The sequence below is a fragment of the Calidris pugnax genome, unplaced genomic scaffold, assembly GCF_001431845.1.
Source record: "Calidris pugnax isolate Ruff unplaced genomic scaffold, ASM143184v1 scaffold44, whole genome shotgun sequence".
NCBI classification, from domain to species: Eukaryota; Metazoa; Chordata; class Aves; order Charadriiformes; family Scolopacidae; genus Calidris; species Calidris pugnax.
In genome coordinates, this window is record NW_015094506.1 from 18355799 (window position 1) to 18374194 (window position 18396).

An 18396-nucleotide genomic window follows, 5' to 3' on the forward strand; every position below is an offset into this window, starting at 1 on the left:
TTCTAAACCAGAAGAAAGTTTTTCAGTATTTCTGTATGCTTTAGAGTGGAAGCTCAAAAAGCGTGTGGGAGATGTGCCACTCTATGCAGACTATAATATGTATTTACCATGTTTCTTAAAGCTGACATGGTTTGTGTTTCTTTCCATTTTAGTATTATGGCACTTGCCTGTAGTCCTTGTAAGTGAAGTGTAATGCTGCTGTTCTTACATTTTTTTTTCCCCTTCTTCTAGGGTTTGAAATCTAGGAGAATGGCAGACATAGACAAGTAAGTACTGATGCACTTTCTGTGAACTGTAATGTACTTCAGAGGGCTATGATTTCCAGATACTTTAATGACAGTCTAGGTAGTGGTCTTGGCACTGTGGCAAGATGTGAGGTTTATAGCATGTGGGAGAAAAGCTTGAGTTGCTTGTCCCAAATGGGTTTGGGTTCTTAATTGTAAGGAAATCTAAAACTGGGACAAGGCAGCAGTCAACTTAGTACGTTAGCTGGAATTCAAGGAGGGAACCAATAGTACTGCCCATTACTATTGTTTCTCTGTATGTAGTTTTTTGTGTACTTTGAATGTTCTTATTTTATGTCATTTGAAGTATAGTTTAGGTGAACCTACCTTCTTTTCTGAAAAGGAATCTTCAAAATTCTGGAAAGCTGCTAGTTCTTTAAACTGTTCTGAGATTGCTGAATGTGAAACTTGAATCTCTGAAGACAAATTTGGCTTTGTTTGGCTATTAAGTTTGTCATAGATCAAAACTGAGGCAACAGTTTGCTTCACCTACGTTATCTCTAACTTGAGCTCTTTAAGCTCATTATAGTATTTTATAAAATTAACTACTTGATCCTGTTATTGAATATTCCTTACAGCAAAGAACAGTCTGAACTTGATCAACAGGATATGGAAGATGTTGAAGAAGTAGAAGAAGAAGAAACTGGTGAAGATGCCAACAGCAAAGGTAGTGTTGTAAACAAGGATTTTTAAGCAGCTGCTAATTAATATGTGCTTTCTAATTAATGTGTTGAAAGGATTTTACTGCTTAAAATAATAGGAAATGGTAAAACATAACTACTGATGCATAACTGTATTTAAATTCTGAAGCAAGGACATTTTTTCCATTTGTGTGATTTTTTTTTTTTTTAGTTGTCTACAGTCATTCATTTTAGTCGTGATTAGTGCCCGTTCAGGCAGTGCTGGCTGCCTGTAAGGATATATAATTGGAAAGGAAAGGATTATTGTGGATATAGGACTAGATTCTTTCAAAACTAAAAACATATAAAAGCTTTTAAAATGAGAAGCTTTGGGTAGAAAAAGGTGCATATGTGTGTCTCATTTTTTTTATCAGTTGCTTAGTAATTTGCTGCCAAGTTGTTTGATTGTAAACACAACAAAAATCATGCTTAAAATACTGAACTTCATGTGTATCAGAATACTTGTTTTGTCTGTGCTGAACAGTCTTACTCGTGCTTTGTAGTTAAAAACTGGGGGTACAGATAGAATCTGAAAAGCAATTAGCCAAAAGAGAAAAAACTAATAATCTCTGTAATAATATGATTTGGACTGCTGATAGTGCCACATCATGTGACTGCCTGAACAGAATAATAAAGCTAAAGAAAGATAGGATAACTTTGCTCAAGATGATGTTTAGAGTCTTTGCTATATCTATTGAAAAAAAAATATTTTCAGAACTGGATTGCAAAATTCTGGGGAATGCAGAATCAGTTGAAGAACAGCTTACAATAATTACAAGTATTCACATGTCCCAGAGGAACCTAGAGATGAATGTGTGTGTTTAGTGATTAATCCCAGCTATTGTAGATGAGGATCTGAGGGGAAATTATATGATAGGAATCTCAGGGGGAGATTGATTTTCATAAATCAGAACCATGTTTCAATACTAGGGAAACTTGACACAGTGTTAAGCAGTTCTTTTGCCTCTAACTCTTGTTTGTCTAATTTTCTGTTTATTTCATGCACAACTTTTCCTTAGGTTTTACTGTTTTGCTTTTTTAAAATCTAGATAATTCAATTTTTAAATATGTCACAGGTCCTTCTGTGGACATTAAATAAAGAACTCATGCTTTTAGGAAAAACCACTTTGAAGAAATAGTGCTCATGGATCCAAGAACTTACAAAACGGAATATGTGGTTAGATTTCAATTTGAGGAGATGTAGCTGTTGACACTGCCATACCATGTGTACAATATGTATACTGGTTGATATTAAAGAATAACTGGCAACATACTCAAATGGCACAATTGGGTAGGTTTTTCGGTATGAGGGAGAGACTAATGAATAGTAAGACCAGAGAAAACTAGATACTTTGACAAGAGGAGTAGTGTTGACTAATGTGAGATAGTACCTTTAAGAAGCAATTACAGCTTCTACTGCTGCAGTATAAACTGACTGCAATCAGTATGGAGAAACAATAGTGTTGCTTGAAACATAACTTTTCAGCATGTAATTTCAGTGCTAGGACATTGTCCTGGTTTCAGGTGGGATAGAGTTACTTTTGTTTCTAGTAGCTGCTGTATTTTGGATTTAGTATGAGAATAATGTTGATAACACATATTGTTTTAGTTGTTGAGTAATGCTTACATTAGTCAAGGACTTTTTCAGCTTTCCATAGAAGCTGAGAGGGGAGGACAGACTGGCCAAAGGAATATTACGTACCATGAACATCATAAGTAGGGTTGGCTTGGGAACAGGAATCTGCCATCACTGCTCAGGGTGGGCTGGCTAATCAGTCCTCAGGTGGTCAGAGCAACTTGTGTTGGATCACTTTATCTTGTATATTATTGTTATTTTCCTCTTCCGTTACTGTTCTATTAAACTGTTGTTATCTCAACCCACAAAGTTCTTTCTCTTCCTTTTCTCCCTCTTCTCCCTGCCCCACTGTGGAGTGGAGGGTGGTTGTGGTCACTGAGTGGCTGCATGGTCCTAGTTCCTGGCTGGGGTTAAACCAGGACAGACATAAAAATGGAAGAGAATAATCACATGTGGTTACTGTAGGGAAGTACATACACAGAGCTTCCATTTTTATCAGGAAGGATTTAAAAGCTTCGCTCTAATTTGAAGGTGTCAGAGGAGTGCTCTATAAACCTAGCATCTTATAAGGAATGCAAAGTAAGTACTTGTAGCATCTGGAGATGTTGAGGATAGGGGGAAGAAGGCAAAACAGCATGATAAAAACTGTTCATAAATTCTTATTAAAAAACATGAAGTTGTGCAATTGATTTCTGCAGGTTGAGGCATAGAGTTTGAGCAGAAGAGATGATGTTAATGTGGATAATGAGAACACTTAGGCTAGGAATTTGTGTGTTTTTTAAATGTACTTCCACCTTGTAGTTTGAAACGGGTTTCCTGTTGGGACAAAGTACTTCCTAAAGATGATGTAGATGACACACTTCAAGGTCCTAGTACTGATGCCTGTAGTCAATGTGGCAGACCATTCTAATGAATAATTTATTCTTTTGCAGGGAAAAATAAAGTAAACATAAACTTGTAAAGTGGTTTTAAATCCAGGTCTGAAACTGACTTGTTTCTTTCCATTTACCTAAGCTGGAATGAAAATCCCGATTCCATTTTTTATTTACTTCTTAAAGTAAAAGCACAAATTCCTCTATCTTGCCTTTCCTTAATGATTTCAAAATAAAAGCAGTCAAGGCAAAACTGACGCTTTTAGGGACATCATATAAAACCTTCGCTTTTAACAAAAAAGCTCACTGAATAGTGACCGCTTTAATCCAGGTGCTGTTTCCTTGTTCAGAACAGAATGGATTTGATCCATGCTTCCAAAATGGAGAAGTGTTTGAAATACTTCTTTGCCTATGTTTCTTTTTAAAAGTGTATATGTAGTAAACTTACTGCTCTTTTGTAGTATCATAGTAGCTTTTCTTTCAAGATTAGTCCAAAAGATGCACTTCACACTTACGTAATTGTCTTTTTTAAATTTAGCTCGGCAGTTGACTGTGCAGATGATGCAAAATCCTCAGATTCTTGCAGCCCTTCAGGAGAGACTTGATGGTCTGGTAGGAACATCTACAGGATATATAGAAAGGTACAGTACTTGTTCAGTATGAACAGATATAAATGGTTCTTTTGGTTTCTGAACAGTATTATTTGTAGCATTAGCAGTCATAAACCACTGTGCTGCCCAGATAGACTGTATTAGTCTTCCTGCTGTCTGGAGTGCATCTCAGAATTGAAGAGTTTATTCAGGCTTTTGAGGAAAAGAATGCTAAAATATTTACAGTGGCTGACCTTGTTGCCTGCAGTTACAGTATGGCACACTTCTTTTAAAAGATGCTTTCCTGCTACTTAGAATGGCTTTTGTAGCTTTGCCTTAATCGTGAGACATCAGTTATGGTAAGTATGCACAAATACTTAAAAACCTACTGTCTCTACTATAGTCATTTTTTTGTTTGAGTGTAACCAGGAACTAATAAAATTAGGAATGTTGTATCAGTACTTCATGTGATCGCGTCAAAAATTATAACAATCTCTTCCTAAAATTTACTTGATCTGCATTAACAGATTTTTCTGGCTCTTTTATGTGTTTTCTGATTGTGTACAAATATTTCATGACATCCACAGGAATTGTAACGTATGCAGCTGTCCTGTGATAAGGTTCTACATTACTATTGACTTCAACTGAGACAGCTACTGAGTAGCAGGCAGTACTGCTGCTACTCCTACTCACACCACTTTCCTGTTAAGATGATTGCATGTGAGAAAAGCCTGTTTAACTAACAACCTTTGCTAATAAATACTGGCCTAAGAGCATGGAGTCAAAGAGTACCCAAGTTCTTTCTCTTCAGGATACTGTACGTTTATATCAAAGCTTTTTTTATTTCTGTTTTTCAACAGATGTTGATTAACCTCTACTAATCTTTCAGGTCCTTGATCTAAGAAGCAAACAAAAGTGGTAACATTGATTTACATGGCATTCTTCTAGTCAGCTGCTCTCTAAGATACTATGCCATTTCTTCATCAATTCCAAGTACAGTAGTGCATTCTCTATCACAGAAGCATTGCAACTTTGCCAGTGTACCAAATGCTTACCTAGCTTGCAGTACAAAAATAACTGGAAAACGTGTGTAACTTGAGTCTGCACTTTCTCTACATATGCATGCTGACTTAACCATGCTTTACAGGTGCCTCTTACACGTCTTCCCAAATACCATTTTGAGCTTACTTATCTGCAGAGTCTAGACACTGAGATGGCACAAAAGTCAGAAGGAGTCAGGGATCTTAAAAGCCTGTTATGTGGGCTGTCAAGGAACTAGACACAAGATGGTAGGAAACTAAACAGGTTCCAGGAAAACATCTGTCTGCTCAGGCTTAGAATCTGCTAATTGCTTGGCAGCAATCCAGTAACTTTGTCACTTGTGCCTGGCCACAATTATTTAAATGAAAATTACTTTAATAGAATAGGATTTCCCTCAACTGCTTGCAGGAGGTTGTATTGTGTAATCATAACACTTGCTAGTGGCTGATATTCAGAGCAATAGGTTTTACTTGTCACTGTTGTACTTGTGCATCCAGTTCAGATTTGTTGGTCTGCTTCTCCATTTTGGATTTACTTTGTAAGAGCTGTCTCCCTCATGAAACTACCTTTCTTTTCTAAAAGTACAGAGTTTATAAGGGTAGTGGATGTTCAAATTTCACAATTTTTACTAGTTGGCATGGACTATAAGGAAACATAGCTTTGACACATGCAAAAGATTCTAGATTCTCCAATAAAGGGGTTAAAATCTTTACTTTGACATACTAAGAGTTGGACATGCTGCACGTATGGCACTACCTCTTCGAAATTTCATAGTGCTTTATATGCTGTTGCTAGGATCAGTACTTCTAGTCTCGATACATGCATGTGGTGTTAAGTGGGTGATTGTTGTATCACTTATCTGTGCGGTCATATTAATTTCCTTCCTTGGAACTTTTTTCTTGAACTAACTGAACCTGCTACTTCAGTTGCTGTTAGTTCTGATGTTGTTCTTGAAGACAAAATTTCAGCGAATTATTAACTTGACTAACTTCTGGTAAAGTATTAGAGTAACAAGAATGTTATAGATCCTTTATGAGCATACATGACTAAATTTAAGTGTGTTTGGTAGGTTATGTAGCAGATGCATTGGACAGTTAAGGAAAATCTTGATTTAACGGTGATATGCATATTATCTTAGTAACCAGAAATAGTATATTCATCTTGAGCATAAAGCTGTCTGGGAGAAAGGTTCTGCATTTTAAAGGGAACAGGGATGTAGGAACAAGTGCTTGCTCTACCTAATAGAGGTAAGACAGCTTTGGTCATTAATACAAACCTTCAGTGTTAACTAAGCTATTGGATTCTTGTTTACTTCCTTTAACCTGAAGCTGGTCCTAACAATTAAGAGCAGGTGTTTACTACTGTATTCTAAATAATGTGGCACAACTGCTTAAATAAAATAAATATGGGAAGCTAACATAGTAATCTTCTGTAGCCATATGCTGGGGTTTGGCCCACTTCACAAGGCAATGGAGGCTGTCAGCAATCTACCCCTTGAGTCTCAACAGTAGTCTTGATGTAGGTAACTTTCTCTCATTAAAGAGTGGTAGCTGACAAGTTTTTATAGTGAAGATTGCATTAATAGCAGTGGCTCGTTTAGCAAAACTGTTCTGGCTTGCTTTGGGAGTGACAGTTATATATTAGAAGACAGTAGTACCAGCTGCTTTCCTCAGTGAAACAAAATTTTGAATTTTGCAGATTAGCTTCCTTAGTGAAGAATAACTTGGTTGTTTTGAACTTTCATAAAACCAAGCCAATTAGTGATACAACCTTTCTTAATTATGCTCAATTGTATGAATTTACTATGCTGCTTATATATAATGTAAAACTTGTTTACAGTATGAAATTTTATTGCACGAGCTTGTTTCATGATTGACTCAAGTGTTTGGAATACTGTAGTTCTAACTGAGGTTAAGCCTCAGTTTAAGAGCTTGTGCTAACAGTTTCAATCTGCATGGTACAGTGGGTCATAGTTTTGCTTTGTACAGCTTTCTAAAGCTTAAAATAGAGTGTAAGAGGGGTTTTGGTGCAAATTAGTTAACTTGCAAGCGGCCTTGTTAAGGAGGGGTCAATATGTGCTTAGAATGCAGTGTTAGTGACAGTTCTGTCACTGAATTTTTCAGCTTGCCTAAAGTTGTTAAAAGACGTGTGAATGCTCTGAAGAACCTTCAAGTTCAGTGTGCACAGATAGAAGCAAAGTTCTATGAGGAAGTCCATGAGCTGGAAAGAAAGTATGCTGCTCTCTATCAGCCCTTATTTGACAAGGTATTTTAATGCTAATCTGATTTGTACTTAAAAGCTTTAACTAAAACACAAGGGAATATAAACTGAAAGCTTATGCATGTTCTGAATTATTTTGGTCTTGTATGTGCCCATTCAATTCAATTGACACCACCATGTTACTGTTCATGTGAATATCAACTAAGTTTAAGGGGGAGAAAGGTTCACTCTGTTCCATGGTTACTAAAATCATTTCAATATACCAGGCCTCGTCTTGTTACTTGAGTGGATGTCAGATGGTATGGTAACCTTTCTTGTACTGTGGTGCTTATTTTACTGTGTTGAAAAACTCGTAACTGCTAAGTTGTCTTGTAGGGCTAGAAGAAAAGGTTTCAGTACGTAGTTAATGTGTTGCTAATTGTGTAACTTTAGGATTGGGAATTTGTTGGTTAGGGCATTGCTAGTTGCAATGACTAGGAAATGTGAAAATATTCTTTGTTTAATCTTCTAGCGAAGTGAAATCATCAATGCAATTTATGAACCTACAGAGGAAGAATGTGAATGGAAAGCAGATGTTGAAGAAGAAATTTCAGTGAGTATCTTAATCAGTTCTCATCAATATCTAGCTTTAGCGTGAAAGCAGATTGAATACAGTAACTAAAGTTCAAAAAAAAAATTGTGTGCATAATGAGTACTTGTAGTAATTATAATAATTCTTAATGATTGCTTAAAGCATGCATGTGAAACATGAAGCTATTAGCGAACCTTGTGGACACTCTTTTATAATAAAGAAAAACTACCATTTTTATTCTATTAAGGAGGAAATGAAAGACAAAACCAAGCTTGAAGAGGAAAAAAAAGATGAAGAAAAAGAAGACCCTAAAGGAATTCCTGAATTTTGGCTGACAGTATTCAAGAATGTGGACTTGCTCAGTGATATGGTTCAGGTAGGTGGTGGTCCAGGCTTGTTTAAAGTTGTGTTAGAGTCTTTAATTCAAGAGTCTTTAAGTAAGCCATAGAAAGAGTACATCACTTAATGTGAAGAGAGCAAAAATAGACCAATTAGTTGGATGTCATCTCTGGCACTTTATTCAACTGAGAGCACAGAGCACTCTGAAATACTTTCTTATTGTGTTATTTGTTTAACTTTATGTTACTAATACACTTTCTGTGCTTATAGGAGTGTGTGTGATGTATTAGATACTGCTAAAAACTGCACTTGGTGTTTGCATGGATTTAGGTTGTATACTGCACTGGAAACCCTGTACAGCCATTGTTGCCATCTGCTGGTCATGTTTCTGAAAATGTTTCAGTGCTGGAACAAGGTTCTTGTCTTATGTAAAACTCATTCTGAATAGGGCTTTTTATCTCTGCAGGGTCTTAAATCTGTGCACAATTTAATGTTATGAAAATTGAATAAACTGTGTTTTCTTTACAGGAACATGATGAACCTATCCTGAAACACTTAAAAGATATAAAAGTGAAATTTTCAGAAGTTGGACAGCCTATGGTTAGTTAAACAAGATTACTTTTGTGTTATCTTTAGACTTTTATTTGTTTATTAGTAGTGTGGTCTGTGATAGCCAATGTTCTTACGGCTGTCATGAGAAATACATAGCTGCTTCTTGTCTTCTGAAATACAGTACCAGGACCAGTACTACTCTTGTGGTGTCATGTGAATGAATCTGCGCTTAATTTAACCTTCAAATTCTTGTGAGTTAATAACTTGGCCTTAATATCTGATGACTAAGTTTTACCTTTAAGTTTTGATACCTTCAGGTACTTTTGGTATAACTGTTATAATTGGATATAATTTCCTTGTCAGAAACCAGATAGCTTGCTAAGTTTTAATATTTTAAATGTAGAAGTTACCTCTATGTTAGCACCAGAAAAACTGCACACCAGGAGATCTTGTCATTGCTGCAAGCACTATATTAAGTAATAAGCAGAATATCAACATGGTAAACAAAAACATTTGAAGATTTATTGTACAACTTGGGCAGCAAATTCCAGAATAAGTTACATATATGCAGCATTCCAATATTGGTAGAGATGGATATGTTCCATTGCATGTGTATTTTTGGGTTTGAATTTTAAGTACTTTGCAACACATACTTTTAACTTCTAAATTGCTGAAGTTGTTTCTCTGCAATTCTTTTTAAGAGTTTCACCTTAGAATTTCATTTTGAACCAAATGACTACTTCACAAACGAAGTGTTGACAAAGACGTATAGAATGAGGTCAGAGCCAGATGATTCTGATCCCTTTTCCTTTGATGGACCGGAAATCATGGGTTGTACAGGGTAAGTGCTGATAAATAACTTTTAAGGCAATGTAACAGTTTCTGCTTTAACATTATCCAACTGTAGACTTACATCATTTTGGGAAGGTGCTTGAAAAGATACTGCTGCCTAATAACTTTTAAACAGCTGGGTTTGACTTTGATTTTTGTTTTTTTATTTATTGCATTTCAGTAACTATAAAGCTTTCTAGGCTTAGGCTAGCATACAGGCTTAGCAGGCACACACTTGTTGCAAGCACACATTGCTGGGTCACATCCAGCTTTTCATCCACCACTACCCCCATGTCTTCCATGGCAGGGCTGTTCTCAATCCCTGCGTCTCCCAGCCTGTATTGATACTGGGGGTTGCGTTGACCCAGGTACATGACCTTGCACTTGACCTTGTTGAACTTGATATTCATGTGGGCCTACTTCTCAAGCCTATCCAGGTCCCTCTGAAAGGCATCCTGTTACTCAGGTGTGTCAATGAACCCGCTCAGCTTAGTGTTGTTGGCAAACTTGCAGAGGGTACGCTTGATCCCACTGTCTGTGTCACTGATGAAGATACCAAACATTACTGGTCCTGATGCAGACCCCTGAGGAACACCACTTGTCATCAGTCTTTATCTGGACATTGAGCCATTGACCACTACCCTCTGGATGGGACCATCCAACCAATTCCTCATCTACCAAATAGTCCACTCATCAAATCCATATCTCTCCAATTTAGAGAGATTGCCAGTGAAGACTGAGCAAAGTTGTTGAGTAACAGCCTTGTATACTTTTGTTGTGTATACTTTTTTTGCCCCTCGTTTTCGGGTTGACATATCTGTAGAATCCCTTCTTATTATCTGTGTCCCTTGCCAAGTTAAGCTCCAGCTGTGCCTTGGCCTTCCTGACTTCATCCCTATACAACTGGGCAATGTCCCTATACTCTTCCCAGAATACTGGTCCCTGCTTCCACTGCCTGTGCATTTCCTTCTGTCCTTTAGTTTGACTGGCAGGTCTTGACTCAGCCATGCTGGGCTTTTGCCTTCCTATCCTGACTTCTTACACGTGGTGATTGAGAGCTCCTGCCCTCTACGGAAAACATCCTTAAAGTATATATGGTATATCTATTATATATGTACATAAATAAAAAGGAAATCTAATTGGTATTCATCTAAAGCTACTCTTCTGTGATCACTAAAGCTGAATTGCAAGATGGATGGTATTATCTTTATGTATGCCTTGAGCTTTTTTCAGAACTTGTTTGATCACTTCTTTTAATCCTTTTGTATTTTTGACATGCAGCATTTTGGGAAATCTATTACAGTTTTACTTTCTATATTGCGGTTGTCCAGTTAGTTTTGTAACTGTTGCATGTTTGTCTCAGAGTGTCTTTCAGTTGATCTATTTGAGAAATATAGAGTCTTCTCCTATTAACTCTAGGTTCCTCATGATTTTAAAGATCTGTCACACTCCTGATGTCTTTTGTTCTAAATTAGCTGTTATTCCTCAAACTAAATCTTTGTTCTGTACATGTCTCTTTTCTTGTGAACAGGAGGACAGGAGAAACCTGAGTGGTACATCATTAGCCTTATGAGTACATCAGGGTTCTGTGCATCATGATGAGTTCAGCTGCTTATGTGTTAATGTCTCTAATGCTCTGATTGCTCTTCTGAGTGATTATAAGTAATTGAGGGCCTATCACTGCATGGTCAGGTTTGGGTTTACCCATACATTACTGTGCAGTTTCTGATATTGACTTTTATTTACCACTTCATTTTCCATACACTTAATGTCATATATTTCTGCAAATGTCCTGTAGGATTTAGTCTTTAATGCTTGAGTAGCTTCATTGAAGCTGTTTTGTCTTCTCTAGTTTGCACTGTTTTTGAAAAGCAAGTCCTGGCAGAGGTTGCTCTAAGATGATTCTCTGCTTCTGTGAAGATTATTATGTCCTTGTTTTGTGTTTTAACTAAGATAGCCTCTTCTTATCCCAAACGAACTTGCCTCTGAGTCTTTAAAGGAATCTAATCAGAAACTTCTGCATGTTTTGATGGTCTTATTGGTGGGACTTCCTCATTTACATGTACCCAGAATTCTGTGTGAGGGTCAGACAAGCCTGTGGATATGATTTAGCAGGATAGAGTTTAAAAAAAACCCAAACTGCAGAAAATTCACAAACAACTAAAAGCTAATGAAAAACTACACATCATCTCGATGCATTATTTTAAGGGTTTATTGATTACAGTGATAGGTGTGGTAAACCTTGGCATATACTAGCATGACCAAATATGACATTACTTTAATGGATAGGTAGCACTAAAAATTACGTGAGACAGTTCTTTGATAGTAAAATAATAGCAGATGAAAATCAGTATTTCAGAGATTGAGTGGGGAAGGAGAGACTTCTGGATGAAAAAAGTTCAGTCCTACAATGAACTTGTTATTTTTGTTCTCAAAAGTTTAAACTAATGAAAAGATAGCAGTGAATAAATACTACCTTAATATTTTATATTCACTCTATCCTTTGTAGTTGTGATAGTCTCAGTAGGTACCTGTAACAAGCAGAATGATATTAAGCTGCAGCTGTTTTCTTTCTTTTCTTTTTTTTTCCTCTCAGTTGCCAGATAGACTGGAAAAAAGGAAAGAATGTTACTTTGAAAACCATTAAGAAGAAGCAGAAACATAAGGGTCGCGGAACAGTTAGAACAGTGACAAAAACTATTTCCAATGACTCTTTCTTCAACTTTTTTAGTCCTCCTGAAGGTAAACTTAGCATTAATATATCTGCATTAACTTTAAATGTAGTATGTACTTCACTCACTCGTTCTTGTTTTTTCTTTTTTCTACAGTTCCTGAAAGTGGAGACCTGGTAAGTTGGCTTACTTAAAATAAAGGGGTGGAGGGGAAACACCGGTAGAAGAGTTCATGTTGTTATATAGAAAGTGTTTGGTCAAACTGGGAATTATTAAACAGCTTCAGCTGTTTCTGCATTTAACTGAGAATACTTATGATGAATAATATGCATTTGCATTTTCTTTATTAGAAGTATTTGTTGAGTTGGATGATAGTGTAGTGAATTTCAACAACTTATCCTTGCTGAAAGTTACCTTGTGAATTGTTAAGTGGTACAAATTTAGTGATCTTTTTTTGTTAGCCTTTGAACTAGTGGGTGGTGTAAGTCTCTCCCTTTGGGCAGTACTTGGATGATCTTCTCTAATGGCTGCATGTATCTGGTTTGTATTTTATGCTGTTGAAGAATTCTTAAGCCATTAACTCCTGGAGAAAGTATTAAAACAAAAATATAATACTACAAGAGTCCACTCTTCTTTGTGCTTACTAGTAGAAAACTTTGTGGCAATAGGCCATGTTTTTGTAAGGAGGAAAACTACAAAACCCACTTAATTGTAGTGCTGAATACATCTTGAAGGTTGAGTGAGAAATCTGATTAGAGCCTCCAGAAGCATGCTGTTAGAACTCCAGTTGGTATGGACATCAAAAGCTGTATGTTCATAGATCAAGCTTTTTGAATTGAAGATAATGTCTCAGATGGGAGACAGTAGAACAGTTGATACGTACACAAAAGGAATGAAAACCTGGGATTGGATTGGAGAGCATTTTTAGGTGTTCATGTGCTTCACAATGGCTTGCTTAATGGGAATCATAGAAGCGATGCACTGTAGGAATCAGAAGCAGCCTGTAAAATCTTTAATTAGGCTCACCTGGCTAGGGTTTACTTCTTAAAGGTGTTGTGCATGTGAACTGAGAGTCTATGGGAAGTATTAAAACAATTTTTTCTACTTGGAATAAAAGCAAGTTAGAGGTTGGGGAAGAATAAAACTTAAACTCCAGAATTTTGTATAACTGAGGTTACTGTAGAAGCAACCCCCACTGCATAATGCAGGTAGGCTGTTTCAGGTGTAAAACTGGACTCCACAATTTCAATGCTATAAAGCAAGTCCTGAACCAAAAAAAAAGTCAGCACATGGGATTTTTATAAATCTGACCACATTAGACTGTGCAAATTGCGGTTTTGTGTAAAAATAAATATATATTTACATCAATGGTTTAGGAAATAATGTTGTTTTATGCAGGATGATGATGCTGAGGCAATCCTTGCTGCAGACTTTGAAATAGGTCACTTCTTGCGTGAACGTATAGTTCCCCGATCAGTATTGTACTTCACAGGAGAAGCTATTGAAGATGATGATGATGATGTAAGTATAATGTTCTTTCAAAAGGCTAAAAACTTTGAAATAATGTTGCTTTAATGCTTTGAATGATTTGTGACTTTTATAATGTTGGTATCCTTAGAATGGGATGTAGCAACATTAGTTTCAGCTGACCTTCCCGAGTGTTCAGTAAAGAACAGCATGAAGGTAATTCATCTTCAAAGTAGTGGCTTCAGAACTTTGTGGCAAAAATAGTGGTAAAAACTGAACATTTAGGGGATGCCTGAGTTGAATTTTATGTATGAAGCATTCCTGGGGCGGCACACCCATTATTTCGGTAGAACTATGAGCTGGCAGAGAACAAATTATTCTTACTTAAATGGCTGCTCAGACTGTTCTTTGTGCTTACAGTGATACTGGGCTATCAAGTTCCATGAGATTCAAGCCTGATCTTTCAGGAGGGCAGCCTTAAAATACAGATAAGCACATTCAAAGCATGCCAAAATACTCAAAGCAAGCTCTGCAAAAGCTTGAATTAAGTGCTTTAAAGGAGCTAAGCTTGAAAAAAACCCACCACAAAACCATGGAACTTTGTGGATAGAATATTAAATATTTTTCTCTCCCCTGCCTCTGCACAAATGACAGTTTGACAGGTTGATTTGACTAAGATAAGTCCTACCTTAAAATTAATTTTTTTTTTTAGAATGTAAAATGTTAGCTTTAGTCCAAAGGCTTGGCTTGGGGAAGTGGAAGAATGAAGTGAGGGACTGTACAGATTGCCTTAGGCTTTGAGACACCCTACTGGCCAGAAGTGTTATCACAGTCTAAGCTCTCCCAGTATTTCATGTAAGGAATTTAAGGTAGACAGTTTTCTGTCCCTGAGCACAGCTTAAAAGATTGAACATTGTTCATGCTGATATATGAAGCATTTTTAAATCTGTCAGGTATATGAAGATGTCTGAGACCACAATCCAGTGTGGTCTCTAGCATCTACTTGAGTTGTACTTGAGCCATTTGTGGCTTTATGGCACTCTCAAAACCATTTATTTTCTTTTCTAGTATGATGAAGAAGGTGAAGAGGCAGATGATGAGGTAAGTTGACAGATGGCCTTGATTTAAGTGGTTTTCCTTTTGTAGTTTGTTGCCTGGAATCAGAGTTCCTTTAGTTTTTGAATGCTCTGGACACTAAGTTTGACTATTATTTATGAGTGGAAGATACAACACATTGTTTTATGGATCTAGGGGGAATATTTGAGGGAAAAAAAAAAAACACAAAACAACCCCTAACAAAGACAACCCTAAGGTTATCTTACAAATTTAGTTGCAACTGATGTCAAAAGATTATATGCTTTGTGGAGAATAAAGTAATACAGTAAGCATAACTTAGTGTAAGTAAAGTATTTAAGAGTAGAATTTAATCTTAATTTTCTTGGAAATGACTCTGGAAGCTGAATGTAGATAAGCTGGAGAAATATAAACAAGTGTTTTCTTTCAGGAGGGGGAGGAAGAAGCAGATGAAGAAAATGATCCCGAGTATGATCCAAAAGTAAGGAATTAAAAAGGTTTGAAGTTTGGATATGCATAAACGTACTTAATATTTTGTGTAGGCTAAATTTTGGTTTTTTAGTTTAAGTATTTAATCAATAATTCCTATGGTGAGTATGTTTTGGCTGAGGCTGTTTTAGTCCCAGTAAAAGTAACTTTTGGCTTTGACCACTGAAGTTAGTCAGGCTTGGGTTTCTGTAAACTCGTCTTGCAGCAAGTTGCTGCTAATGATGAAAATGTTCTATAATGGTTGTACGGACATGAAGGGAACTGTGTAATATTGTCACAAGCTGGGTGCAACCTGTCACACAGCAGACTAGGAAACAAGCTTTTTCAGGGAAGATAATAGCAAGTCTTTTATTGCTTGAGGTAGCAGAAGTCAAGGTTCAGGAATGCATCTACAGCCGAGTATTAAAATGTGAACAACCAAGAGCAACTGGCAGCTTTCTTATTCCATGGGAAGGGGAAATGAATGACTAGCCAGGCTCAGTTTGCTGGAAAAATGTTTGAGCCACTCAGTTCATAACTTTTTCCTGGCTGAGGGAAGGGCACGTTTGGCCATCTGAAAGTATTTCATGGTGGTAGGTGAAAGTTGCAGTCCTGAAAATGAAGTTTGTGTGAACTAAAAAATGTCTGCTGCAAAATGCATTTGCTATTTCAAATGAGGTGGTGGCATATTTTTCAGTAGGAGTGGCTTGAGCTACAATCAAAGTACTATTGAAAGAATTAGATATTAACATTGTATCTAGAAAGATGTAGGGTATAGAACTACTAATCAAAATTTACAACCTGTTGGTCATGTTTCATCTGCTATATTGTATTCAAATTGCTTCCTATTAAAGAAAGCTTTGGAATCAAAATGAAACAGCTGCAAGATGGGCTTATTTCCACCACTTCAGATTGCTCTTCTAGACTGAACAGAGCTGGGAAAGGGCAAGACTGTATGCTCAGTTTCAGAACTGCCAAAGGGCTAGAGACAGTAGTGGTACTATAGCGTATTGAAACAAGAATAGAGAGTTGTGAACTGATCACAGGCTGAAAGCCAGCTGAATTTCTTAAAGTGCTGTGGTCCTAAACTAGCTATCTGGACCAAGGTAATGGAGTGAAAACTTAAAATTCTGCCCCTAGAAAGCCTTTTCCTTAAATTCCCATGTTGCTGTGAGATACTGTTGGTTGTCTGCTTTAGTGTAACAGAATAAATTTTCCATGTTGGAATTTTCTAAAAACTGGAACTTACTGAAAATGATGTTTCCAGAGTGTTAAGAATGCGCCGTGATTTGGTGTTTCGTTGCACTGCTCTGCAGTGATTTCTGGAGCAAGGCTGTGCCCTTGTTACTGACCACAGGAAGCTGCTTTTGCTTCAAACTGTGTAGAAGGCCCAGATGCTGCTTCTGAGCAGTGTTGTTTGTTACCATGCATAACTCTCCTCCTTTTTTTCTAGTTTGGTGTCTTTCAGGATATCCCACCACACTAGTTCTGAACAGATATTTTTTTTTGTTCTGGTTCATATACCTCTTCCCTAATAAAACCAAAAGAAATGCATTGTGGATGTTGCCATGTCCAAAGACAGCAGTACTACTAATACTAAGCAATTAGTTTAAAGGAAAAGATGAAGGAAGAATCTCTCTACTGGAACTTGAGAAAATATGCTTAGCAATATTAGTAGTTCTTTTAAAACACTGTTATCTGTAAACTGATTATTTCCTTTTTTTCCTCAACAGAAGGATCAAAACCCAGCAGAATGCAAGCAGCAGTGAAACAGTGTGTATGTGGCCTTGAGGATTACCTGCACTGTAATAGCCTAAACACAACTATTAGTTACTTACAGCCTTATGTTTTGTATCTTGGTAGAATTAAGTAACCAATTTGTTAAAAAAAAAAATCAAACACATAAGAACCAGTTTAAAATGTAGGTTCAATCTACCTAGCATTTTAACAGTATAATTTTCTGCCAATATGTAGAATGCAGTAAATCCCCTAAAGCATGAATGTTAATTCATTGCTACATAGTTTGGTTCTTGTGAAGTCTTTGTCATGTAGCTATTAGACTGCAGCTGTGAAGATTTATCAGAACTGTTAACTGAGACCAATATTTGTTTAGAGAAAACTCTCTCCTGAAGAACCAACCAAAGTATTTTTCAGCCCAGTAGTCTGAACGGGTTTAAGTCTGCTTGCACTAGCTGTGCCTTCATTACTTTGTTATAGAAATGGCAGTGACTTGTACTAACTAGGAGATGGTGCGTTTTGAATTTGACTACTTGAGAAGAACTAGTATAACTTGTTTAATATCCAACGAGACCACATTAAACATTCATAACTGTCAGCTTGTTTATGCTATGGGTTTTGTATTTTATGTGACATAGTGATCTACAAAAGAAACCTAGTCATCATATTAAGGTTATTGTTTACCACTGGGGTGTGAATAAAACCTAGTATTTTCAGAAGCTAGTCTTGTTTTATTATGATGTGTGTATCTGCATGTGTAAACTGGTGAGGCATATCTTTCATGCTGCAGTTCACTTTCTACTAGAAATAAAAGTTGAGAGTTACTGAAAAGTAAATTTCATAGCATTTTAAAAACAAACACAATAGTTTGGAAAGTTTGATCCATATTTTCCACTTGCAGTGTGATACTTGTGAATCCAAGCTAGATGTTTCAGTGATTGGTCAACACTGCCATTTTGGAGAAGACAAGTTTTTAGAAGTGGGGCTAGATCTGATAAAGGACTTCGGTATTGTCGTGCCTGACTCTAAAGTATCAGTTACTAGTATGAAATCTGGAGCCAAGAAAGGTGCCTTGGATTTGCAGTCTGTTGTTAGGTTGTCCTGAACAAAATCTGCCCTGCAGCCGAAGGGGGTGCTAGAACACTGATCTGTATTCTAGGTTGTACTCACTGTATGAAGCATCTGCAGAGAAGGAAACAAACCCCAGGGAATTCCTCTCTCTTCACCTGATGTTCTGTTCACTACACTTATGTTTGCACATTCTGGTTCATATTTTGTCCATATTGGATGTTCATTTTCAGTTGACACGTATGGGCTGGAAGGTCTTCCTCATCCTGACTCTGCCACTTGCAGTGGAGGTGCTCTTGAGATGTGGATTTGAATGCACTCAACTTGAAGAGGCTATCAACTGATGTCTTCCAT

General features: G+C 36.9%; 1 protein-coding gene across 2 annotated transcripts; it reads left to right on the forward strand.

Annotated features, from left to right (window-relative positions):
- The first annotated feature begins 231 nt into the window (after nucleotides 1–231).
- Nucleotides 232–17693, forward strand: NAP1L1 (nucleosome assembly protein 1-like 1). 2 transcript variants are annotated; one of them, XM_014963957.1, is made up of 14 exons: nucleotides 232–266; nucleotides 863–951; nucleotides 3951–4053; nucleotides 7167–7308; nucleotides 7775–7855; nucleotides 8082–8210; nucleotides 8702–8773; nucleotides 9427–9566; nucleotides 12153–12298; nucleotides 12385–12404; nucleotides 13627–13749; nucleotides 14764–14796; nucleotides 15200–15266; nucleotides 16971–17693. In XM_014963957.1, the coding sequence occupies exons 1-13, from the start codon at nucleotides 250–252 to the stop codon at nucleotides 15260–15262; spliced, it is 1158 nt and encodes a 385-aa protein (XP_014819443.1). In that variant the 5' UTR covers nucleotides 232–249; the 3' UTR covers nucleotides 15263–15266; nucleotides 16971–17693. The 2 variants fall into 2 exon arrangements, with proteins under 2 accessions (XP_014819443.1, XP_014819442.1); XM_014963956.1 differs by having other exon boundaries at nucleotides 15200–15250.
- Nucleotides 17694–18396: the final 703 nt, after the last annotated feature.